The 25744-nt window shown below is 46.7% G+C and overlaps 2 protein-coding genes across 10 annotated transcripts in view; one reads left to right on the top strand and one right to left on the bottom strand.

The window, feature by feature from the left end:
* The window catches only part of Lrig1 (leucine rich repeats and immunoglobulin like domains 1), a 104806-nt gene extending 90931 nt beyond the window's left edge, over positions 1-13875 (top strand). For all 3 annotated transcript variants that reach the window (XM_052721760.1, XM_052721761.1, XM_052721759.1), the window contains 8 exons: positions 696-859; positions 6417-6737; positions 8140-8421; positions 8917-9336; positions 9845-9970; positions 10971-11117; positions 12004-12285; positions 12378-13875. In XM_052721760.1, the coding sequence (XP_052577720.1) occupies positions 696-859; positions 6417-6737; positions 8140-8421; positions 8917-9336; positions 9845-9970; positions 10971-11117; positions 12004-12285; positions 12378-12622 (1987 nt within the window). In that variant the 3' untranslated portion in view covers positions 12623-13875. The remainder of the gene's footprint in view (positions 1-695; positions 860-6416; positions 6738-8139; positions 8422-8916; positions 9337-9844; positions 9971-10970; positions 11118-12003; positions 12286-12377) is intronic.
* A 717-nt stretch (positions 13876-14592) lies between these two features.
* Slc25a26 (solute carrier family 25 member 26) overlaps positions 14593-25744 on the bottom strand; it is a 124668-nt gene continuing 113516 nt past the window's right edge. For 6 of the 7 annotated variants that reach the window (XM_052721762.1, XM_052721763.1, XM_052721764.1 and 3 more), the window contains 3 exons: positions 21261-21325; positions 20409-20482; positions 14593-14943 (listed from right to left, as the gene is read on the bottom strand). In XM_052721762.1, the coding sequence (XP_052577722.1) occupies positions 14826-14943; positions 20409-20482; positions 21261-21325 (257 nt within the window). In that variant the 3' untranslated portion in view covers positions 14593-14825. The remainder of the gene's footprint in view (positions 14944-20408; positions 20483-21260; positions 21326-25744) is intronic. The other variant, XM_052721767.1, reaches the window with a different exon arrangement.

Here is a 25744-nt window from a genome sequence, read left to right as displayed (position 1 = left end):
TTGGAGCCTCACAAAACCAAATTTGAGCATTCTCATGCCTGCTGGGCTACAGCAGTTAACTCGAAAGCACTGCCCTCCACAGTAGTGCTGGTGTGATGGTAAACACAGGCAAGAGGAAGGTGTGCTGGTGAGGCTTGGGTTTGTTAATTAAACATTTACAGTTTTGCCAAATAAGAAGATAACAGCCATATAGGAAAGGATTTCTTAGGATTTGTTGCAGAATTTAAAGTCTGCTTCAGTTTGGAAGTTCCATACAGTTTATTAGAAATGTGGAGAGCCAGTGGTGGGCAGTGCTGTTCCCATGTGGAATGCATTCATGATCACAACAAATTAGAAGGCATCCCCAGGGCGACAGGAGCTTTGACCCCTTAGGACATGGGTAAACTCACAAGGTGCTGCTGTTCCAAGTGTGGTCTTTGGACAAATATTCTGAGTATCTCTTGGGGGCTTGTTAGACACACAGCATCTTGGGTTCTGCCCTTCTGACTCTATCAGAAGCTGTACTCCATTTGAATCTGACCACATTGCATGAGCTGGTCCTCGTCACTGGAGAAAGCCATGAGGAAAAGCATTCCCTTTATAGCTAGATGCCCTGACTTCTAAGCTGATTGGTTGCAGTGTTTTGCTCTTTGTATAAGGGAGTCCCCTCCCTTAATGGACACATGTTAAGTGTCTACCTCTTGTTTCTCTTTCAGCCACATCAGCAGTGAGAGCTTCCTGTGTGACTGCCAGCTCAAGTGGCTACCCCCATGGCTCATGGGCAGGATGCTACAGGCCTTTGTGACAGCCACCTGTGCCCATCCAGAGTCTCTGAAGGGCCAGAGCATTTTCTCAGTGCTGCCTGACAGTTTTGTGTGTGGTAAGGTTATCTTTGAGATTTGATTTTGTTTGTTTGTTTGTGTGGGTTGTTGGTTTGTTTGTTTGGTAGATAAAGGGCAGAGAGGCCAGAAGGAACTTTTCATTGTGAGACTCACTCCTATGACACAAGTTAATGTAGTCCATGGTTACAGATTAGCTGCTGGGTGCAATTTATTTCCCATGGAAACCACATGTATTTACTGTATGGTGCCTCATTATGTGGTTCTTGGAGTACATGCATTTAATTAGAAGGGAGTAAGTTCAGCTCAAATCTAAATCATTGGTTGCAAGGAGATAGTTGTAGTCATTTCAGAAGGGTCCTGGTGCCTGGGTTTGGCTGTGAATTCACACAGTGGATGAGGATGGGGTTTCAATGTGGATTTCTTTCCAGCCCTAAGAACGAGAGGTTAAACACAGGAAGAACGGGTCTCAGGAGAACAACCACTGTAGTAAAAATAATTCCTCAATGTTGACTTGCACTCTTGCTGTGTGTCCAGATCACTGAAATGTGCACTGGTGAGAGGCTTTCTTCCTCCAGACTGCTGGAACATAGCTGTCGCCATCTTTTTGACCAGGGGTGGTCAGGATCCAAGTTGAATTACAAAGAGCACAGAAATGCAGAACGGCTGAAACATACACATAGGCTAACCAACGAAATGGACTCCAAGAATGTGAAGTCTTTTGAGGTCTGAGCAGGAATGGGGTGTACAACCCTCTTGTCAGTGGTTCTCTCTGGCCTCACTGAGCTTCAGGATCTCTTCCTGGACAGTGCTCATTATGACCCTGTCTAGCAGCATGGGTGTCCCAGGGCCACTTGTTCAACCCCTTTTCTTTTTAATTATGCCTGCTGGAGGCGAGACACATGTCCTCTTATCTACTCATCCTCTACTTCCCACCACATTAGTTCACAAAGCAGGTTTGCTGACTTCTCGGGGCTTTGACTCCCTGGGTAGAATCCAGGGTTGTACAGAGGCCCCCTAGTCACAGAAAAGCAGGCCCATTTACAAGGCCAGTGCTAATTGAGCCCACCACCATTAACTTGTTTGGGCTTACTGAAGTTAAGTAGTCTGTGGCTTCCTCCATTTGTCCTACTGAAGGGCAGTCTTCGTTTGCATGCACCCACGGGACTTAGGACAGGTTATACCTGATCCCTAGCTGCTGGCCTTGCCGCACGTGGCATCACAGCAAGCCCCTCGTAATCACCCATGAGAATTTGAGAATCACTAGAATCCTTGATAGGAAATCAGAGGTTCAAACTCTTCTTGGTGTCTCCCACTTGTGTGTTATTTCTAAGAAACAGAAATAGACACCTTACCCATGCAAGGAAGTTAGCATGAAGCTAGGTGAGTGCCAGTAGCGATGATGATGGAGAGGTCTAGCCCTTTGGTACTGCACAGGGAACGTTACTATGTAAACAGTACACTGTGAGCTACAGGGCCCACCCTTGCGATACATGTAAAAGGATAGGAGCAGCTCTGACCAAGTGCTCGCAGAATCTTCCTTATAACAGCCCAAGCTGGAGCTACCCAGACACCCATGAGTAGATGGTAGGCAGGGTAGCTGTCCAGTGGGACATCAGGTCAGTCAGTCCATCTCACAGCATGGATAGGCTTTGACAATGATCAGCCAAGTGAATGAAGTCACATGGAATGCTTAGAATAAGGGAACTCTGTAGAGGTAGGAAGAGCATGTTACCAGTTCCTTTGGGCTGGGGAGCAGTGGAGATAGAAAGGGAAGAGCTAAAAAGGTCAGAGTCTTCTCTGAGGTGATAAAAATGTTTCAGATTGATTATGGTAGTAGTGATTACAACTATTTGTGAAGATACTAAAAAACCACTGAATTGTATATTTTACATGGGTGGACTATATAGCTGAATAAAATCTTTTAAGAGGAAATATAGTTTACATACTGTAAAACTTTACCTTCTTAAAATGGCTTTAGATAGATAGTCAAAATTAATGCCAGTATTACTACTCATTTTATATTTTTATTGCCTCTAAAAAAACCCCACCCCCATGCTATTAAGCTGCCCTTGTCCCAAGTCTATTCCCAGATCCTTTGAAGGCACCAGTCCAGCTGTATCTCAGATCAATCTCTTATGGGCAGCTGACATAAATAGAACTATACAAAAGTTTAGCTTGTTCCTTCTGGCAAGTTGTAACTGAGTTCTCAGTTCTTCTGTTTGGATAGTGCTGGGGTTTGACTTCAGGACCTGAGGCATGCTAGGCAAGCATTCCAGCACTGAGCTATGCCCCAGTGTAGAATTCCTTAACATGTACTCACTTAATGGCATTATGGCCTCGTGTTGTATAGATACACAATTTATGTATTCATCCATCAGAAATTGGGCATTAGGTTGTGAGTACTCTTTGGATCTTTTGAATAATGTGCTGCACACAGTCAGGTTTTTATGTATGTTTTCTTGGGTATACCTAGAATAGAATTGCTGAATCTGTTTTTCCAAAGGGGCTTCATGATTCTACATACCCACGGACAGTGTATGGGGATTCTAATTTCCATAGGACATTTGTTTTCACTACGGCTTAGTCACAGTGGGAGCGAACTGTCATGTGCTTACTGGATGAATGTGTCTCTTCTTTGGAAAGCTGGCCATTAAAATCATTTGTCCATGTCGTGTCTTTCTGTTCCTTAGCTGTAAATGCTTTTTTATATCCCAGACTCTGATCATATATAGGGTTTGCTAATATGTTCTGCTCTGTGAGGGTTTTTGTTTTTTGTTTTTGTTTAGTTTTGTTTTTTTAATCAATTTTGTTGACAGCCAAAGAGCAAAAAAGTCTTACAGTTTCCTAGTCTTAAGTTCTCCACACTGTTGTTTGTGCTCAGTGTCATTTTTAAGAACTAGTGAGTCACACAGGTCATGATACCTTACTCCTCTGCTTTTTCCTAAGAATTATAGAACTTCAGCGACTCCATATTTTGTTCTTTGTCAAGATTGTTTTGACTATTATGGGTCCCTTGCCATTTCTCTACAAGATATTAATTTGTACATTTCTTTAATAAAGGAAGCTAGGATTTTGGCATTTTACTGACTCTAGATTAACGTGAGAGCATGGCCATCCTAACTGCATTGTCTTCCTGATGCATAAACATGGTGTTCCCACTTCTCAGCTTGTCATTTATTTACTTATTTTTTCTGTTATTCTTTCGGTCTTGCTTTTATAGCTTGTAGTGTAAAAATGTTACTCTTACATGGAAACAGAGATGCAGTTGAATGTGATAGAAACTGGAATGCTGTATATGGAAATGCAGCTGGTTTGGATGATGACTTTGTATCCCATGACCGTGCTAATATAATATATTCTGGTTGGTTTTTGTTTTGTTTGTAGACTTTTCTGTTGTATGCATGTGTGTGGAGGCCCGAGGTCAACCTCAGATGTCATCCTCAGGACCTCTCCACCTTGTGTTTCTGAGATGAATCTCTCACTGGGAACTAGGGCTTCGCTTACCAGTTGCGCTGGGCTAACTGGCCTGTGTTGATTTTATACCTGTGTAATTTCCTTTACAGTGTTTGGATTTGTTTTGTTTGTTTTTTGGTGCTTGGATCTAGTCTGAAAGACACACCCAGAATACATGCAGCATAGGTCTGGAAGCAAGAAATTCTCTACTGCAGATTGCCCTTTTTAAAAAAAAATCTGGAAATGTTTAAATTACTCCCTCAACTTTGGAGGTATTTTTGATGGCTATGGGGATTTAGTTGATAATTTCTATGTAAGGACTTTGGATATGTCTTTGTACTGTCTTCAGCCTCCCTGATTTCTGATGAGACGTCTGCTGCTGGTGTTTTGGAGGCCCTTTCTAATGTGATGAGTTGACCTGGGCTGTTGTGGCATTTAGCAGGTTGACTATGGTGCATCTTTATCACGGTGTGCATCTGGATGTAGCTCTCCAATACACCCTACTTGTAGTTCACTGAGCCTGGGATGTATCTTTCCCATCAGACTGAGTGTGCTTGGGCCTGTTTCTCTGAAACCTTTCCTTTGTCATGGTAGTGTCTGGTTAATCTTCACGTTGCTGTGCCTCTTGATGTTGTGGCATAGGCCTCTGCCATCTATTCAGTTTTCTTTCTTTTTTCTACTGGTTTCATGGAGTAGATAATCTCCATTGATCTGTCTCAAGTTCTATTCTTCTGCCAGCTCAGTTCTACTAACAAGCCCCTCTTAAGTGATTTTTTAAAATTCGCTTATTCTACTTTAAAACTATATTTGGTTCCTTTTTATAATGTGTGTCTTTGTTAAGGTATTTATGGTCTTTAATTATTATATATGGTTCCCTTAGTTCTTTGACTATTTTTATAGTAAGATACAAAAAGGTCAGAATCTAGGACTCCTCAGATAGTTTCTCCCGACTGCCGTTTTCTTATCTGTATATTTGCTACCTTTGTTGTTGAAAAGTGGGCAACAAAAATCACACCATATGAGCAGTGTGAGGATCAGATTCTCGGCCTGCTGTCCTTCTGGGCTGGTTGCTGCCGTTTATTAACTGTTTGTTTAGGGTTGTCTCCTGGGCCCAGGCTGTAAAGCGTGCTCTACACAGCTCCCTTGGGTTTCTGCTTGGTTATTTTAGTGATTCACTAACAACTGGACACAAACATCCTTCCTGAGTCTCCTGTCCCTTCCCTAGGATCCCTGTAGGTGTTGAGTTTTGCCATCATTTTCTGTTTGTGCGGATCCCCCAGCCCAGTTACAGGAAAGAAGTTAGAAACCCTTCAAGCCTTCCCTGGGTGTTTGCATAGCTTGAGAGACCCATGTGGCCTTCTAAATTCCCAGGACTCTGTTGGAGGTTTTCATTGTCCATTACTGGTGTCTTCTTCATCCGAGTCCCTTTGAGAGTTGCTTCACCAGCTGCCTGAGTGCTAGGGTGGTCCCCTGAACAGCTGTGGGTTAAACAGTGGTGCTTGACCAGTTCATCAGTTGCTCAGCAGTAGGGTTTCCTCTGCCCTGCGTACTCCTGCAAGGTCAGAATTCCCAGTTCTCCAGACAGTGATGGTTCTCATGGAGCTGTTGAGGGAGCTGGCCCTTGCTGGTTGCTAGCTTCTGGGTTTCAAGTTTGTCACAGACCTGGGGACAGACCTAGATATATGAAAACACTGCACTCTCACTGTCCTTACTGAGGTGTGGCCTTTTTCTTGAATCAAAAAGCCATGGGTTGTTATTAAACACATGGTTTTCCACAAATTGGAAAAAATTATTTTTGCCATTTTTGTGGTATTTTACTTGTGTGAATAGTAGTGTGTGTTTGAGTCCTGACACTCAAAGTGCATTGAACCCCAGTTCTTTGGGAACTAGGTCTGCAAGTATGGCTGACAGTGCCTGGAGATTTAAAGTGGGCCAAGTGGGCAGAGTTGCTGAAAGAAAACGCTAGGCTGGTTTCTAGCCGAGGAGGCAGGGAAGCCTGAGAGCATGGCACAGTGCTCACCGTGTCTGGTGGAACTAACTGTGCTGGCACTGTGACCAGAACTGACCCAGTTCCTTCTTAGCTCGACTGGCAGCCGGCGTACACAGAGAGCAGGGGTGCCTTACGGTTGTTTCTCTCCCCAGATGACTTTCCAAAGCCACAGATCATCACCCAGCCTGAGACGACCATGGCTGTGGTGGGCAAGGACATCCGTTTCACGTGCTCAGCAGCCAGCAGCAGCAGCTCCCCAATGACCTTCGCCTGGAAGAAGGACAATGAGGTCCTGGCCAACGCAGACATGGAGAACTTTGCACATGTCCGCGCACAGGATGGCGAAGTGATGGAGTATACCACTATCCTGCACCTCCGTCATGTCACATTCGGACACGAGGGCCGCTACCAGTGTGTCATCACCAACCACTTCGGCTCCACGTACTCACACAAGGCCAGGCTCACCGTGAACGGTAGGGAAGTGGCAGCTCGTGCTTCTCTGGCAGAGTCCCACAAGTGACACTCTTGATGGTCTGTCTGTCACTGGTGTAGGAGACACAAGCTGCTATGGTGTATTGCGTTGCACCATTCCTTGGGTTTGTCACAGACCGAGTTGTACAGATTGAATCGTTCTTTCTGGTTTGGGGTGGGTGATTTTTAAAGTCCAGTTATGTAAAGTGACATTGCGGAGTTAAGCTTGTATTTTTTGTTCATTGTCTTCTACAAACCAAGAGATGTGGTTTCCAGACTCCAAGCATCCCTAGATCCTGAGGAAGCTTCTGCCCTTAGAGTAGATGGTATATCTGGGAGCAAGGCAGCTTGGGACAAGTGCCGGTCCCCATCCCTCTAGACAAGTGTGACCCTTGAATTCAGTTCTTCATGTTGGGGTGACCCCAACCATAAAATTATTTTCATTGCTACTTTATAACTGTAATTTTGCTACTGTTATGAATCATAATGTTAATATTTTTGGAGATAGAGGTTTGCAAAAGGGTTCGAGACTCACAGGTTGAGAACCAGTGCCCTAGAGGCTATGGAGATTAGGTGTGGGTTGAGCCCCTAGCTTGATGATCCAGTGTGCAGGGAGGTTGTGACACAGCCCATTGGGTGCCTTTCTTTTGGACTACTGTTTGATGTGGTATGTTGGGAGGTGAGGACAGCATGAGGTAAGCCTTCCACACCAGGCTGATGAAGAATTGGCTTGAGGGTGGCCTGAAGCACTGCCTCCATCCTCCAAAACAGTCTTTACCACAGTTGGCAGATCGCCTGGGCTTGCCTGAAGAGGCCTGGGTGTTTCCTGGACACTGAGGCGGCTGTTAGATTCTCCACCACAGTGGCTTGGATATCAAGTCTGGATACTGTCCACTGTGTCTGCATTGATACTAAAGCTACAGAAGCTAGTAAACTGCATATCTTGGCCTAGGTGTGGCTGATAATGTGGCCCCTATAGGCCCCAACCACAGTGGGTTTCCTCAAGAGAGGCGAGCCAGCCCATTGGTTCCTCCATGGTGAAGACATGCAGCTTTCCGTAATAGCGGATGTCTTGTTGCCCGGCTCTCTCCAGATAGCTAATTAAAGCAGGTCAGCCCCAGACCTTGACTCCTGGAGGGCCCTGTATAGTGACTATTGTGGAGGTTCAGGCAGACTGTTCCATCAGAAGCCGTACCTTGGAGTGGTTAGCACCAGCCTACAGCAATAGGAAGGCTTTCAGTGTAGTGGGTGCAGTGTTGTGCCTGGGATGGGGAGAAGCTGGGTACCCCTGGAAAGGTTGGAGTAGCAGTGAGCTGAGGCCTGGACATAGTGGGGATATTTGCCAGGAGTCTGCTTTTTCATGCAGCCAGCCCATATAGTTTTACCTGGATTTTTTTTTTCCAGTGTTGCCGTCATTCACCAAAATTCCCTATGACATTGCCATCCGGACTGGCACCACAGCCCGCCTCGAGTGTGCGGCCACAGGCCACCCTAACCCCCAGATTGCGTGGCAAAAGGATGGAGGCACTGATTTCCCTGCAGCTCGTGAGCGACGCATGCATGTCATGCCAGATGATGATGTGTTCTTCATCACGGATGTGAAAATCGATGACATGGGGGTGTATAGCTGTACTGCCCAGAACTCGGCTGGCTCTGTTTCAGCAAACGCTACCCTGACTGTCCTAGGTTCGCTATTGACAGTGGGTGGGGTGGGGTGGGGGAAAAACTCAAGTAGTACAGGTATCTGCTTTCTGGAATAAGTGTGGTAGACTCTACTTAGTTTGAAATGCGGGGCTGCTTTTAAACAGACAGTTCTGGCTCATAAAAGACAGTGAGCAAGGAATTCAGTCTGGACAGTACTCAGCTGGCTGTTTGTCTGAGTAAGAACCCCTCTGTTCGAGGGGGATGGGTGGGTGTGATTTTGGTCAGGAATAGTGACACAGGTCTACACTAGGACAGTTTGGTGTAAGGTAAGGCTTTAGATCTTTGCTCCGTTGAGGCCGTTCCTAGAATGGTAAGGATTTAGTCACGTTTGGCCTTCTGAAAAGCTTGGAGCACCAGTAAAAGATCTCAGATGGCATTTCATTACTATATGGGATTGTCTCTTGTCTGGAAAACAAGTAGACCTCCAGCAAGGAAGACCCATAGAATAAGTGTGCAATCTCCATTGCCTTCCTGCAGAAACTCCGTCCTTGGCAGTGCCTTTGGAAGACCGTGTGGTAACCGTGGGAGAAACAGTGGCCCTCCAGTGCAAAGCAACTGGGAGTCCCACACCACGCATCACTTGGCTTAAGGGAGGTCGCCCACTGAGCCTCACTGAGCGGCACCATTTCACTCCAGGCAACCAGCTGCTGGTTGTTCAGAATGTGGTAGTGGAGGATGCAGGCCGGTATACCTGTGAGATGTCTAATCCCCTGGGCACCGAGCGTGCACATAGCCAGCTGAGCATTTTGCCCACCCCTGGCTGCCGGAAGGATGGGACCACCATAGGCATCTTCACCATTGCTGTGGTCTGCAGCATTGTCCTTACCTCACTGGTGTGGGTGTGCATCATCTACCAGACCAGGAAGAAGAGCGAGGAGTACAGCGTCACTAACACAGGTCAGCAGTGTGGCAGGCTGTTCAGGGGCAGTGGAAGTAGTGAGGGCTGCAGTCTGGCACGGTGACACCAGGCTTGAGCTTTTGTCTGGAATCCAGGTTTCTAGAATCTTTAGGAATAGGATTCTGTCTGTAGAGTTGAGGCTTTGAGCCCCTGACAGTGTTAACGCTGAAGGACATAACAGGAAATGGGAACACTCAAATTCAAGCACCTGCTGGGCCCTGCAGTTTCTGGTCTCCATGGTGATTCAGAGGCACCAGGGCCCTGCCTGTTGTCATGAATCAGATTGTTCCCAAGCTCTCACAGTCTTGTGATTTTGTTAGGTCCCCCATCTTTGTGGACTCAGGTGTCTGACTGCCATGATTTTTACAACAGGATGGAAAGGAGGTTAATGAGCAGAGCTTTCAGACCACCTTTGTGTGGCCTCGTGGACCACTGTCGTGACTGCCAATACATGGCTGTATTACTGTTGTGGCAGCCCTGTTATTTCATCATTTTGTTTCCTTGCAGATGAAACCATCGTGCCTCCAGATGTTCCAAGCTACCTCTCCTCTCAGGGAACCCTTTCTGACAGACAGGAAACTGTGGTCAGGGCTGAGGGTGGTCATCAGGCCAGTGGGCACATGGAAAGCAATGGTAAGTGAAAGAGTCTGATCCAGCTGTGTCGGGGACACAGCTTTACCTCCTCCCTGGGGTAGGGTGGGCACCTGTGTCACATGTGGTGAACCAGGTCTTTGACAGATGTTTTGCTTTGGATCTGGTGTGTACAAGTTCTGCGGTTTTAACATCTGGTTTGCCAGAAGTCCCTGCACTGGGCTTAGCGCTATGTCTCCTAGTCAAGGTAGGATTGCCAGGAAGAATAGATGCAAAGGACATTCCAGATCCCAAACCAGCTTTCCAGTACTGTAGCTTGAGTTTTCCTGCCTGGCCCACAGTCAGGACAAATCTCTCTCACCTGCCAGTCCCACAGCCACTCAGACCCAACCAAGTAAACACAGAGACTTATATTGGTTACAAACTGTATGACCGTGGCAGGCTTCTTGCTAACTGTTCTTACAGCTTAAATTAATCCATTTCTATAAATCTATACCTTGCCACGTGGCTCGTGGCTTACCGGCATCTTCACATGCTGTTTGTCATCTTGGCGGCTGGCAGTGTCTCTCTGACTCAGCCTTCCACTTCCCAGCTTTATTCTCCTCCTTGCCCCGCCTACACTTCCTGCCTAGCCAATGGCCAATCAGTGTTTTATTTATTGACCAATCAGCAACACATTTGCCATACAGAACATCCCACAGCACAGTACTGTTGGTGCTTTACATGTGGTGGTTCAGTCAACCACAGATTGAAAATATTCAGGAAAGCAAAGTTGTATCTGTGCTGACTATGTATGGAGGTTTTCATTGTTACTGGGTACTAGGGGTAGAGTCGACTTAAGGTCTATCTGAGAAGGTGTGCAGTTTGTGTGCAAACATCATTCACAGAAAGGACTTGACCATCCTTGGATTTGGGTATCTCGAGGAGCATAGGAACCAATCCCTGTTGGATGCTAAGAGATGGGTGCTGCGAAAGAGCTGTAGCCTGTTCATTAGGCTGAGAGACCTACGAGGTTTCTAAATTGTAAGGGGCTCCATTTCAGGTGTGTGTCTGAGAGACTCAAGCCTCTTCCCAGAGGTCGACGTGCACAGCATTACATGCCGGCAGCCCAAGCTGTGTGTTGGATACACTAGAGAGCCGTGGAAAGTGATAGAGAAAGCCGACAGGACAGCTGCTCTGTATACGACAGGTAGGAGTCACTTGGATCAGGGAAAGCCATTGCTTTTGACACTGAAATCGGGGTTGACTTTGATAAATTAGAGGAGCAGCACGTCCCTGACTCATATACTTTCTGAATTGTATTCAGAAGACAAACTGGAAGCTCTGGCTTCCTTCGGTTTCAGCCTTCTGTGTCTCTTAGGTAAGTCTGTGATTTGGTGAGCCACTTACAGGCAAGGCCCACAAACCATGGAGGTAGCATCCTTGCACCCAGATGGTCTTGTCTTGTTCAGACAAGGTTTTACTTTGTAGCCAGGCTGTCCTCAGCCTTCTGAGATGCTAGGATAACAGGCATGGGCTACCACGACCCACCATTGGCCAGAGGTTGGTGTCTGTCCCTCAGTCACTCTCCACCTTATGTATTGAGCAGGGCCTCTCACTGAAGCCCAGAGTTCACTGATCAGTTATTCTAGCTAGCCAGCTTGCTCCAGGATTTCCAGCCTCTGCTTCCCAAGCCCTAGATGACAGATGGGCCAGCACACCGTCCTGGGGACCTGAACTCTGATCCTTATGCTCATCAAGCACTTTACCTGCTGAGTCTCCTCCCCAGTCCAGCTACCAGGAGTCTTTGAGGCTTAATGTCTAATTGTTCACAAGATCTGCCACGATGTGATGCCTAATGCAAATCTTCCCTTTTACTTTCCCGTTCATCAAGGAAAATTTGAAATTCTAAATCAATTTCATGTGGACACTAAGCACAAAAGACCAGGACTCTGCATGTGTACATTCCAGGGAGGGACAGGGTGGTTACAGAGGCAGTGGAAAACAGGACTCAGCTTCCAGTTGGGCCTCTGAGAGGGGCTGGAGACTTGAGTGGCTCTGGGTCCAGTTGACCTTTGGTTCTGCTCTTCATTCAGCACACAGTGGCCCCGCTGTATGCAGTGACTGTAACACTGACACAGACAGTCAGCCCAAGGAACAAGCCCTCCATCCCCAGCCTGTGTCCAGAGAGAGTGGACAGCCAGGAACACCAAGCAGCCAAGAGCTCAGGCAGCATGATCGAGACTGTTCTCCACACCATCCTTATACTGGGACTGCTGATGGGCCTCCCACCCACTCTGGGGGAACACTCTATCCGAGTAACCATGACAGAATAGTGCTGTCTTTGAAGAACAGGGCGGCATCCCCAGATGGGAAAGGTAAGTATTGTGTTGGAGGTGTGTCTGGGTGGGTTGGGAGCCCTGAGGGGGTTAGTGTGCCCAGGCTGACGTGCCCTCTTGTTTTTCAACAGGAGATTCCCCTTGGACTTTAGCAAAGTTACATGAACCAGACTCCATAGACCTAAAGCCTTCTCCTACGTTAATGTCAGGCAGCCCAGAGCTCACAGAAGATGCCATATCTACTGAAGCCCAGCACTTGCTTGTTTCCAATGGCCACCTTCCCCAGGCCTGTGACTCTAGTCCCGAGTCTGTGCCACTGACGGGACAGCTCACTGGGAAACGGAGAGGACCACTGCTCTTGGCCCCGAAAAGCTAGGCTTCATCTACCTCAGCTCTGTTAAAGCAATCGCTGCAGGAAAGAGGTAGGAGAGGCTGTGGGAAGTTGGTGTCCAAACGTCACTCTGGACACAGTTTTAACTTCTGTGTGGAGTATCACTTGACTAAAGGACTTGGCATCTGGAGCACAGAAATGCAAGAGACTATTTGTGTACAAAAGGCAGGAAGAGTATTTGATACCACTGTACATAAGAGTTTTCAGAGATTTCATATATATTCTATATCTTTTACAGAGACTATTTTAATCCTTAGCGCATGGGCCCCTCTTTCAGTGATATTTTCACATTAGGTTGCTATCTAATTTTGGAGAGGGTCAGGAATAGTTTTGGTGCCTTAACGCACAGCTGAAATTCAGGTAAAACCACATTAGCTGTTGCTAGTGGTTGGAAAGGAGGGCATTTTGGCTGTGTGCTCACTTAGTCAGGTTCAGGTGCATTGTTCTGGCGGCCTCACTGTAGAGCTGGGGTGCACGCATCACTTGCCTTTCTTCTGGGTTCAGGGTCTGTTTCTGAAGAAGAGGTTGAGGGTTGTTAACCCACCAAAAGCAATGGTTCAGGACAATCGAGCACGGCCTTTTGTCTTTCTTTGTAACTCACTCGGTAAAAGCAAATGTCTTGTCTGTCTCCTTCAATGGGTCTTTGACGCTTATTAAGGCAGAGGCTGCCAGTGTTGGCACATCTGTGGATTTTCAATAGTGAGGGATAGTTCTGCCAACACCGCATTGCAGTGGGGGTAAAAGGAAGAGTCACTTCTAGGCCTGTCCACCATGTTCCCTCGCACAGTGAAACTGGGCTTGGACTATACAAGACTGAGTCCCAGGCCTGGGTGTATTTGCACTTTGGGGCCCTGTTGCTAACCATCTTGTGAGTGCCAATGTGTAATTCAGTAAAAACTACATGGAAACAAACTCGGTCCTTACAATCCCTGGGAGCTGGAGGGAAGTGTTGACAGTCATGGCCAGGGTCACAGTGTACTGTCATAGGTCATCACTGCGCTCCAGGACAAAGCACAGTCAGACGTTTCTTCTCCATAGTTGGCTGATTATTGTTACTTCCACAAAATATGTGAATTTGCTGCTTCTGAGAGGCAATGTGAAAGAGGAAGTATTACTTTTTATGTACAGAGTTATTTATTTATAGAAATTTTGGTACAATGTACATTGAAAACATGTAAGATATGAAGTGTCTAACAAATGGCATTAAAGTGTCTTTAATAAAGGTTCATTTATAAGTACCGAGTGTGTGCTGTGGTCATTGTTCTAAGTACACTTATTCTGCTTTTAATAATATTTTTCCCCACAAGGAGAATACTTAAGACAGAGCATCACAGACTATACACTGTTGCCCCAGAAGACGTGGTGGTGCTACATTCCTCAGATAGCTCACTAATTTTTTGCCACCTGGAGCTGGTTAGTTCAGCCTTGTGCTCCCCAAATATGCTGACCCTCCCGCCTCCAGCAGCCAGTGTTGCTTGCACACACTGAGGAGAAGGAACAGCTCCAGATGGTCCTCCTGGAGGACAGTGGTGGTCGTGGGCCTTGCTTCCTCAGCCATGCTCCTGACTGAAGTCACTTGGGCCCACCCACTGGCTGGGACAGCAGCTGTCTGCTGTCTCCCACACTAGGCATTTGGGAGCACTGTGCTGTAAAATAATATAATCATGTGTTTTTATAGGAGAAATATGAGGGTAATTAAAAACAGCAGGCTCCTTACCAGAAAGAATGCACGCTATGCACCTGCAGTGCATGCTTTTTAAACAAAGCTATAATCTTACACAATAGGAATTAGCCCAGGGGAGAAACACCCACGCGTACAATTCCTGCCCCGAGCCTCCTTCCTTTCCCCAGTCTACTTGTTCACTTCCAGTTGCAGGCAGCTTGCTTTTTAGTGACTAAATAGAGAGCAGGAAGCAGAGGACAATGACCAAACAAGAATGCCGAAGGGCCTGGCCTGAGCTTACCAAGAGGATTTATTGAGGGGTCTGAGATGCTGATCTGAAGGTCCACCCAGGAGAGTTTCCTCAGGGGCAGCCTGTGCCTCGGACGACACTCAGGGCTGCACTCTGCAGCACTCCTCAAGGCACCATACTGCAGCGTCAACTTCCTTGCTTGGATGACTGAGCCAGTCCTGGGAGGACAGGGATTGCACAGCAGTCCTCTTCTCCAAGGACGCACAGTGTCCACTTCACGGGCTCTTCCTGCCCACTTCTAACAGCAAGCTGCGGGTCTGGTCATAGGCACCCAGAAAGATGAAGCCTCCCATACTGATTGCTGCCATTCGTGGGAAGACACCTGCAAATAACCTAGGGACAGAGCCATGGTTTGCTCACTTCAATACACTACTTGTCAAATCCCATAGAAGACCACTAAGTAACGTTCCCAAGTATGAGTGAGAAACTAGAGCCCAGTCTAGCATGGCTGAATGCTGCACTGTCTACCTGATACACTCATGTTAAGACAGTAACCACTGTCCTAACAGCTGTGCTCTAAAAACGGAGTCAAGGGATGAATCTAAGGTAAGGCTGGTAAGGGTATATCCCAATGGGACACCTGAGGGACCTCTGGGTCTCAGTTAAGGAGGAAAGGAAGTTCTTAAACAATTCTGCTACTTTCTTGTCCTGGTTACTCAGTTGCATTTTGTTGGAGTTTCACAAATGTGATTCTACAAGAAGGAAATGAATCTTTGTGGATCTTTTTTTCTTGTTCAGTCTACATGAAGACACCAGAGGCACATGACTGTGATGGAAAGGGAGCACCTCACACATGTCAGTCCTGGACACTCAGGTGCCCCATCCCAGTCCAATCAGAACCACAGTGGTGTTAGCAAACCACTCTCTAGATCAGTGGTTCTCAACCTTCTTGATGACTGTGACCCTTTAATACAGTTCCTCATGTTATAGTGACCCCAACCATAAGATTATTTTCGTTGCTACTTCTTAACTGTAATTTTGCTATTGTTAGGAATGAATCATAATGTAAATATCTGTTTTCTGATGGTCTTAGGCAACCCCTGTAAAAGAGTTGTTCATCCCCCCAAAATAGGTCAGGACTCACAGGTTGAGAAACACTGCTCTAGAGCTCAGGTATTCTTCAGATATCCATTGGATACTGTATGGTATTGTGTTGTCTTTGAATTGTTTGGCAGCTGAGGAAGGAGCAACAGCTGCTAAGACACATTAGATTATAAATGCTGCTTGATTAAACCAACCTATGTATTTTGAAAATGTCTTGACTTCAAAATGAAAGTCAAAAGATACATTACTTTGGAAAAGAGGTTCTGCTTTTATTTCCATAGAAAATAAAAGACTATGAATTCATTCAAAGTTAGTTGAAGATGATCAGGTTTGATTGAGGAAGACCCCCTGAAATCCTGACTACAAATAAAGAAATAAACCTATAAGAACTACAAGACACGTGATGTATATTTTGCCTGCTCAAACATAAAACAGAAATCATCTTTGGCTGACTTGTGTACAGTGCACAACCTGTACTTGTATTAATGCACATATGTATGTTAGCTTTAAAAGTTTATGTATTTTCAGAATGAGGAGACCAAACACCAATGAAAACAATTGACCCAGATGATCCAGCATCTCAAATGCCTCCGTTGAAGTTTCCTTGGAGTTCGTCATCCTGAACAGCGTCAAGGCTGCTGGCTCAGATGGTCCAGCCTCATAAACTACTCCAGCCAAGACTTAACCATAATTCTAAATTTTCTCAGGGTCCCCCAGTGATTACCAGACCCTCAATCAACAGGAAGTAGTCTAGAGAACTATGCCCACATTCCCAAAAGATGGATTATGGATATTTATTAGCATTTAAGGGGGGTTGGTTACAAGATGTTATTAGTAATGGTCAAGAAAAAAGGTGAACAAAGGAGATTAGATTCAAGGATCTCGTTCTCAAAAGAAAAGGGGGGGATATAGAAATGATGGGATAAAAAGGTAGATTATTGAATCTACTTTAATAAAAAAAACTTAAATATTTTACATTGGTATGGATTTTGATTTATTGTTAAAAATTTGAAATTTTGTTATACTGTATGTATATTTCTATTGTTTAATGTATTGTGTTTATGCAGCTCACTTTAAAATGTAATGTATCATTAAATACAGATTAATAGTCATCTATAATAGTCAACCTTAGTCATGTTAGATATGTTCTCAAGTTCATATATTTAGATTGACAGATGGTCTTCAAACACTTCAAAGACCTACAGAATATGACATTTAATATGTTTAATAGCCTAAGGCTTTTCATGACAGTGAGATGTGTCTGCTCCTGGCAGCACCAATCTACTTCAAAGAAGATGATGGGCATCAAAGAAACTCCATGTGGAGTTTGTTTTCTTTATGGCAAAAGCTAGCCATGTGGGCAAAGAAACTGCCCTTGCCTCAACTGCTGATAATATACTGTCCAAACTGGACCAGTAGGATACAAGAAAGGTAACTGCCAAACTTTGCCAAGAAAAGGTAGGACAGTCCTTCCAAAATCCTGCTTCTCAAAAAAGTCTGTCAGATATTCTAGGCTTGTGAGCCAGAGTTGGATGCCTCAATGTTACAGTGGAACTGTGGGTCCAGACAGCCTGTGGTCCCTGTCATTAGGTAATATTTCATCTTCTGGGGTCTTTGATGGAGTTAAAGACTAAACAGTTAGATAATAGAGTATTTTCTCTAATTTTGCAAATACAAATAGACTGGATATTGTACCTGTAATTCTTACCTGATAACTGTTTTTGTTGTATATAATTTTACTATGTTAAAGTTAAAACCTTCCTTTTAATTAGACAAAAAGGGGGGAATGCTGTGGAATAATCCTTCTGTACATTGTGTGACTATATGTCACTATGATTGGTTTAACAAACAAGCTGACTGGCCAATAGCTGAACAGGATAAAGTTAGGTGAGAATGATGGGATGAAGAAGGGCAGAGTCAGAGGATTCACCAGCCAGCCAGAGAACGAGTGGGACACACAAAATGGGATAGAGGTAAAAGCCACAAGCTTTGGGGCAGCACATAGACTAATAGAAATGGGTTAAGTTTTAAGAACTAGTTAGTAATAAGCCTGAGCTATTGGCCGAACATTTATAATTTATATTAAGCTTCTGAGTGATTATTTGAGAACAGCTACAAGACACAGAAACTTCTGCCTACAGCTTTTGCCTATGAGAACTAAAAGCAAGATCTGCCTCCAATCTACTCTGAGAGTATCAGGTTCTTTGGTGGTGGGCGCTGCTGGGATATGTGCAGACTTGGTCAGCTTAGTTCAGGGCAGGGGACACAGACAGTGGTGGCTGTATGTGGAGCTGCAAGAGGAGATGTACTGAGCCACCTGTTCAGGAAGGGGGCAGTTGTTTTCATTTGTTTCTTTGTCCAATCATTTATTGTCTCTGAGTAGAAGGGCTGGAGCTGGTGTATGTTCACTCACAGGCATTGCTGCCTGGAACATGCTGTTCAGCGATGCCCTGTACAAGGTGACCAGAGTCCAAGAGTGGAGACTCAGAAGATGAGCCAAAAATCTAAATTAACTTTCAGTGTTAAGGCTGGGTCAGAACAAACACACACCCTTGACCTGTTCTGCTTTCTCTCTTCTGCCTGTGGTTCTGGCATTGCTTAGTTTGAGTCAAGTGTGTGTCGTGACCTGGACAGGGAAGGCTGGTCTTGCATCATCTACAAAGCAGTGGCCATGGTGGGACACTGCCTCATTCATCCTGCCATCTCTTGTCACCACTTTCTCAACACAGGCAATGGGCTGCAGCTCTACAACACTGTGGTCAGAGGCTCAGCTAGGTCACCACAGAAGCTAATATGTGGAAACAAGACTGAAATCTGGCAGGTGGCCTTCATGGTGTCGAAGGCCAATGTCACCAGCTGCTGCTTCTGTGGGCCAGCCACTGCTTATCTAAGAGACATTAAACAATGCATATGGTGCTCACAGCCCATTTTTCCTCCTCACTCCATTCTTTGTTCAATGTTGAATTAGTACCCAAATGAATGACTAATGTGTTCTTAATTCCTCAGGTGTCAGCTATGAACAACAGACTTCACTGCAAATGCTACCACCATGCCTTCCCTGTGCTCTGAGACATCATGAGTGTTGTCAGTCAGTCCTGTCCACTAGATCCAACCTGTATCTCAGACCACTGGAGCTGACATTCAATAAAGCCACTAGCTGCCACTTTCAGCTGGAAAACTCAAACAAGACAATAGGGTTTGCTATCGATCTAACAAAAAAAGCTTGCCTGGAGATCAGTGTGTGGGGCTAGCCACTAGTTAACCACAGAGGCCAGGCAGTGGTGGCGCACACCTTTAATCCCAGCACTAGGGAGGTGGAGACAGGAAGTGATATGGCTGGACAGAGAGGAATATAAGGCAGGAGGAGACAGGAGCTCAGCCCTTTCAGGCTAAGGAGTTGGTGTGGTAAGAGGTGGCTGTGGCTGGCTTGCTCCTTTGTCTCTCTGATCTTTTAGCATTTGCCCTGATATCTGGCTCTAGGTTTTGATTATTAAGACCAATTAGGATTCATGCTACATCCCCCAGACCATCAGACAGCTGAAATTGAAAATGCCAAAGTTACACAAAAATGGCAATCAGTGATCTACTTTGGCATGGGGATAAGACGGGCAGCAGTGCCCAGTGAAAAGGCTTCAAGCAGGCAGGGCTCAGCTGTGCACACAGTGCTGCTCCCAGCCATCCCAGTGCCAGCTCACCCTCCTCCCCTCCAAAGGGAGGCTGCTTGAGTACTCTGCACAGCATATCAAGAAGGTTCCATATAGGAAATCCAACTTTGCTAACATCTCAGCATTTACACAGCTTCAAAACAACTGTATGGGAAGTCAACATGGAGTAACAGCTGTTTAGGACATGAAGCAAAACATTTTGAGGCACACGGGGCTGGAGAGATGGTTCAGTAATGTGCTTGTTACGCAAGCTTGAGGAGCCAAGCTCAGATTCTCAGCACTCACATAAAAGTCAGGTGCAGTGGCATACACCTGTAACCCAGCACACGGGGAAGGAACAGGCAGATCTGGGGCTCACTGGACGGCTACTGTAGCCAAAATGTTGAGCTCCAAGTTCAGTAACAAACTCTCAGAAACATAAGATGGAGCATGATGAAGAAGCCATCCAGCCCCAACCTCTGGCCTCTACAGGCATACACGTGTGCAAATATACCTGTTTGCACATCATATGCAAAAAAAAAAAAATCCAGGACAATAATGCCCAATTGAGGCCAACCACTGTGGAACAGACAGTACAGTCATGAGCTAGGTAACGCTTCAGAAAAAACCAGACTGCATATACCAGACTGGTCCTGTAGGATGATGGCGTGGCTGGAAACTTCTCACCCCCCAATAGCTCTTTTTCTGTTTGTTTATCTCCAGATACACAAGCATTTACTGTTACAACTGTCCACGATCTCCAGGGCAGTCACATGTACTAGCCGCTAGACGCCGTATTCCGAGTGTGTTTGCGCAATGACAAAATTATCCATCAATAAAATAACACCTATAGATGCACAGCACATGCCCATCATAAGGCCTGGCTACCAATGGCTCTTAAAAGTGGTTACAAACACCCAAGCCCCAAATACTTTCTTCTGCCTCACTTGCCTGTCTACACTGTATAAGTAGGGACTTATTTGTATCAATGCTGCAGCCCCAATACTGCTGAGAGTCACACATTTGCATGTCATCCATGGTAGGCACAAAGACTTGAGGAAGAGCCAGTGGAGAAGAGGCAAAGCAGCTGAGGGCTGGCTTTTTCCTTACCCTGCTAGTCCCTGTGAGCGCCACACCCCGTGCATGGCAGAGAGCACATTCCCATCAGCAGTGCTGGAGCCCGCCTGCAGAGGATAGGGAAGGAATAAGGCTATTACCTCCTAGTGCTCTGAGCAGGCTCCCCTCACCCTCATTCAAGGCACACTCTGGGGTTGACTTGGACATCTTGCCTACATTCAGGCACGCAGGCAGGCAGGCACCTCAGGGAAGCCCTTTCTCAGAGCTCACCTAGGAACTAATGGCAACTGTTCAACAGGAAGCTGATGGGAAGCAGTAGGCCTGGCCTGGAGGGGGTGAGGGTTCCATGTATAAATGGGTCTAACTATAAAGCCTGGTAGGGATGAAGAACGCCGCTTTCAGTTTTAAAATGACCCCATCCTCAGGGCTATGGACTAGAATTCTGCTCACACTGCTCTGCTTTCTACAGAACTGGACCTGAGAGAATGCATGTTCAGATATGTTATTGGAATTCCTTAAAGCTCAGCCCAGAGTTTGCTTTGTTGTTTTTCTTTTTAACGATTCCGACAATTGTCTTAACTGGTCACAGCCAATCATGACCGAGGAACATGGAACTAGTCAAGCTCTGAGTTTTAGATCTGAAAACAGCACCAGGCAGAGGCCCTCAGATCTTATCAGCACAGCTGTGAGAATGCTTGTGCAGTGGAAGTGTGCTACACACAGATCCATCACAGCGACGGCTACAGATCTGCAGCAGTCATGACAACACTTCTCTTCTCATGTCAGTGGTACTGAGGGCCCGGCAGGTCCAGGGGTCGCTCGCTGTATCCCTCAACTCTGCCTGCTGGCAGCCATGGCATCGGATCTGCACTGGCTGATACTTACCTTTGCCAGCATGATCCTTGTCTTAGCCACATCCAGAGGGGTAGTAACTGCAGCTGCAAAACCACCTGTGTGCAAGACCCAACAGTCAGTCGTGAGCTGCCTGGACTGGACAGTATCCTCATCATTTCTACATCTGGGTCATTTCTTCGTCATCACTCTACTTGACTGTGTTGGGAACAGGATGCACACATGACAGATTTCAATCTACCTAGTTCATGTCTTTTGCAGTGATACAGCAAGGAGGTGGAAGATACTCCTTTTCCACTTGGGTTAAGAAATGAGGCCCTACAACTCACCTTGCTCTCTCACAGCCTGGTACACTAATCTGAACACATAGGACATGTGGATTTTCACGGCTCCCAGTGGCTTTGGGGATCATACCTTTCTACAGGCTACCTGTCTTACAGCCTCCATAGGCTTTGGTTGTTTCTGTTCTGCATGGGCAGGCTCATGTGTGTCTCAGGAGGACTTCTGAAGAAACAGCCAGACTCTTCTGGTAACAGACAATGCATTCTCTAGTTCCCAGGCTCGAATGACAGGGAATAGTTACGTTTCTACCCTCTTTGCATCACCTTAGAGTTCCTCTTGCTCTGGCATGCATTCTGCCTCAAGGCTTCCTTTCCATGTTCTCTCCATGTTTTCTTCGTCTAAGTACTATGATGGCCAAACTGTCCATAGCTTTTAACAGTGTTCCTATTTGTGGACACAGAAACCAAGACTTTGCCGCTAATATAAACTACAGTTTATGGTCTGAAAAGGTTTTGTTTGTTTGCTGAAGACAAGGTCTCATTATGCTCCCAGAGCTAGCCTGGAAACTGCTATGTAGATCAGGCTGGCCCCACACCCACAGAACTTGCTTCCACCTCCTTGTCCTGGGGTTAAAGGCATGTGACACCACCACACCAGGCCTGATGTCAGTATTTTATTCACTTAGTGAAGATGCAGATGAACCCCTGAAAGGCCAGAAGGACAGAGAAACAAAAACCCCTAAAAGGCTGTGGGGAGGTCCAGCTCCCAGGAGCTGGGGATGAGCAGCAGATTATGGGGGTTTGCAAAGGAGGTTCCAGAAATAGCTCCAGGCTCCCTGTGCTGTGGCACATTGTCAAAAGGGCATTTGACGTCTGACAAACATCTCTCTAAATACGGGGCTGAAATAAGGTCGTCACAGTGACCCTGGGCTGCACAGGGACATCTGTTCAGACACTTGGGGGAAGGCACACCCACTCCCCGTTTACGTTCTATTTTTGGTCACCACGATTGCCACACACCTAAGGCCTGTCAGCACCCCCTTTGTTTAGAAACCCCTCCTTTTCGTCCTTTTAGATTATGAGTTTGTGGGCCAACATGATGGCGCAGCAAGTCAAGAGCATTTGCCACGAGTCCAATGCCCAGAGTGTGAGGCCTGGAGGGCACACGGCGGAAAGAGTGAACTGACCCACGAGTGCCTTGACTCCCCGTGCACATGCCTTTGCCCACCACCACCACACACTAAAGTGAAAGAAATGTAAAGCACTTTAAAAGGCTCTGCTCAGAGCAGAGCTGAGATCTGCTCTTAAGCACTTGGCCCTGGTCCCTGCTGCCTGCTGCCTCAGATGCTCATCTGTGAAGTGCAGGCAGCCGTGTGGCAGATTCTTTTTGTTAAAGGCCCATGCAAGTGTCTGAAGTGGCGTGGCCCACAGGAGCACTATGAAGGAATCCGCTCCAGGCCAGGCGGGCACTGTGTTGGTTAGGTTAGGTTTTTGCTAACACAAGATGGAGTCGTCTAGAAAGAGGGAACATTAACTGAGGAACTACCTCCACAATAAGTGGCTTCTGGGCAAGTTTGATTTTCTTGATTAAGGACTCCCATTGTGGGGAGTACCACCCCTGGATAGGTGGTCGTCGGTCCTAGGTTGTGTGGAAAAGCAGGCTGAGCAAGCCTGTAAGGAGCACCCCTCCAGCGCCTCTGCTTCAGTTCCTGCTTTGAGTTCCCATCATGACTTTTCTTCAGGATACACTATAAGCTGAAATAAACCCTTTCTTCCCCAAGTTGCTCTTTGGTGTTTATCACAATAGAAAAAGACATGGGTAGACAGACTGGGTGATTTTCCTTCCTATCTCAACCTAGCGCACACAGTAGGCACTCAATATGCTTAGTGGGTGCCCCACACAAGTCTATGGTTTTAACAAACTAAACATGTAAGCTCATCCTGTAAAAGGCAGGGAAAGGTTGGCACGAATGCCACCCCTTGCTTACCTGCCAGGCTCTCCAGAACTACGCCTGTACCATCACTAGCATCCACCCATGGCCACACAGCAGCTAGCAATGAGCTAGGAATGAGATCACATGTATCCTGACCCCTAAAATGATCTTCTTATCACACCTAAGGACTGATACCACAACTCATTAAATAAAACAAGCCTGAGCATTAAACTTCACCCTCCTATGTAAAAAATTCACAAGCTGCCCTAAATAATTTATAAAGCTGACAACACATAATAAATTTGGATAGCTAAGTCAAACTTGCCCTGGCCACCAGTGGAGGTTAACTATCCTTTCCTGTGGACACCTGCATATCCTCCAGAGATCTGTGCTCATAAAAGAGTCCAAGAGAAAGATGAACTCAAAACACACAGGCCCTTATTGTACTTCCAGGCCGAGACCAGTATTTTATGTAAGGCATTAGTAAGTCAATTTGAAGACCCTCAAATATCGGACTACTTACTTTGTAGAGTCCACTTATAGGGTAAACACGAGGAGCACACTAACACATCGCAGGAAACAACCACGGGCACGGCTGACATGGGCTGCTCTCGGGTGTACCCTTCTCCTAAGGGGGCTTTACTGACTGCTCAGCTACAGCTCTTGGGGCCACCTTCATGGAACTGATTTTCACAGGAAAACTACTCGCTGCCGTGGGGGACCAACATAATAATAACCCTCTAATGGGCGAGGGAACCCCCTTCTTTCTGACAGCTTGGAGCTGCTCCCTCAGAGCAGAAGCTAGGAATGTTGAGGAGGGCAGTGAGGAGGAGGCCCCAAGCCCACCCCTGGCAGCTCCGCTCCTCTCTGCTCCTGGAGCCTTGTACCTGATGCATTCAAGAGCAAGGGCTCCTTCCTGTCCACCTCCCACTCGGGCTCCAAGCAAGGCTCCAGTGAGAGACTGTGCCGGCTCTCACCTTTGCCTCTCACACAATCCTCATCCTATTCTACAGTTCAGGGATGAGAGCCTCCTCTCTCCCCATACTTTCTCTCTTAGGAGAATATAAGGATGTTTGTAAGTATAAGAAATTGGCCAGGCGGTGGTGGCACACGCCTTTAATCCTAGCACTCGGGAGGCAGAGCCAGGTAGATCTCTGTGAGTTTGAGGCCAGCCTGGTCTACACAGCGAGATCCAGGAAAGGTGCAAAGCTACACAGAGAAACCCTGTCTCGAAAAACCAAAAAAAAAAAATTGATCCAAAGATACCAGGAGACCAAAATAGTAGTAAACATTAATACTCAACATCATTAGATTTAAGATCAAGGCCTGGAGAGAGAAAGCTGGCGAAGTCCTTCTTTTTCCTTACTTTAACCTTGACCAGAAGCCAGGGGAATTTCTAAGCATGACAAGCCATCAACACCTCCAATCTCAAGAGACATTTGTGGGTATTTGTGCCAAGTAGCTTATGAAACAAGCATGGCACAGAAGAACGCGCCGAGGACGGCACAGCACACAGAAGAACGCGCCGAGGACGGCACAGGACACAGAAGAACGCGCCGAGGACGGCACAGCACACAGAAGAACGCGCCGAGGATGGCACAGAACACAGAAGAACACGCCGAGGACGGCACAGGACACAGAAGAACGCGCCGAGGATGGCACAGCACACAGAAGAACGCGCCGAGGACGGCACAGGACACAGAAGAACGCGCCGAGGACGGCACAGGACACAGAAGAACGCGCCGAGGACGGCACAGCATACAGAAGAACGCGCCGAGGACGGCACAGGACACAGAAGAACGCGCCGAGGACGGCACAGGACACAGAAGAACGCGCCGAGGACGGCACAGGACACAGAGGAACGCGCCGAGGATGGCACAGCATACTGAAGAACGCGCCGAGGATGGCACAGCACACAGAAGAACGCGCCGAGGACGGCACAGGACACAGAAGAACGCGCCAAGGACGGCACAGAACACAGAAGAACGGGCCGAGGATGGCACAGAACACAGAAGAACGCGCCGAGGACGGCACGGGCACAGAAGAACGCGCTGAGGTCGGCTCAGCACAGTCCTTGGCAATACTCAGGCCAATTGAAACTTGGAAAAGCGCATGTGGATGAAAACTCTGATCTCTGACGTGAGGGCGAGTTTGATCATGAAGAGCAGGGAGTTCGTAAGGCTGTGTAGACGTCTGGACAGTGCTGTGGGTAGGAGGCCATTCTTCATCTCCCCGGCTGTGCAAGACAGGGCTGCAATCTGCTCTTGCAGAACACCAATTTACTCAATTTGGACTGTTTTCA

The sequence above is a fragment of the Peromyscus californicus genome, unplaced genomic scaffold, assembly GCF_007827085.1.
Source record: "Peromyscus californicus insignis strain IS unplaced genomic scaffold, ASM782708v3 Scaffold_6__1_contigs__length_162567912, whole genome shotgun sequence".
Lineage (NCBI taxonomy): Eukaryota > Metazoa > Chordata > Mammalia > Rodentia > Cricetidae > Peromyscus > Peromyscus californicus.
Note: the sequence above shows the minus strand (reverse complement) of the source record. Positions and strands in the feature narration are given on the sequence as shown.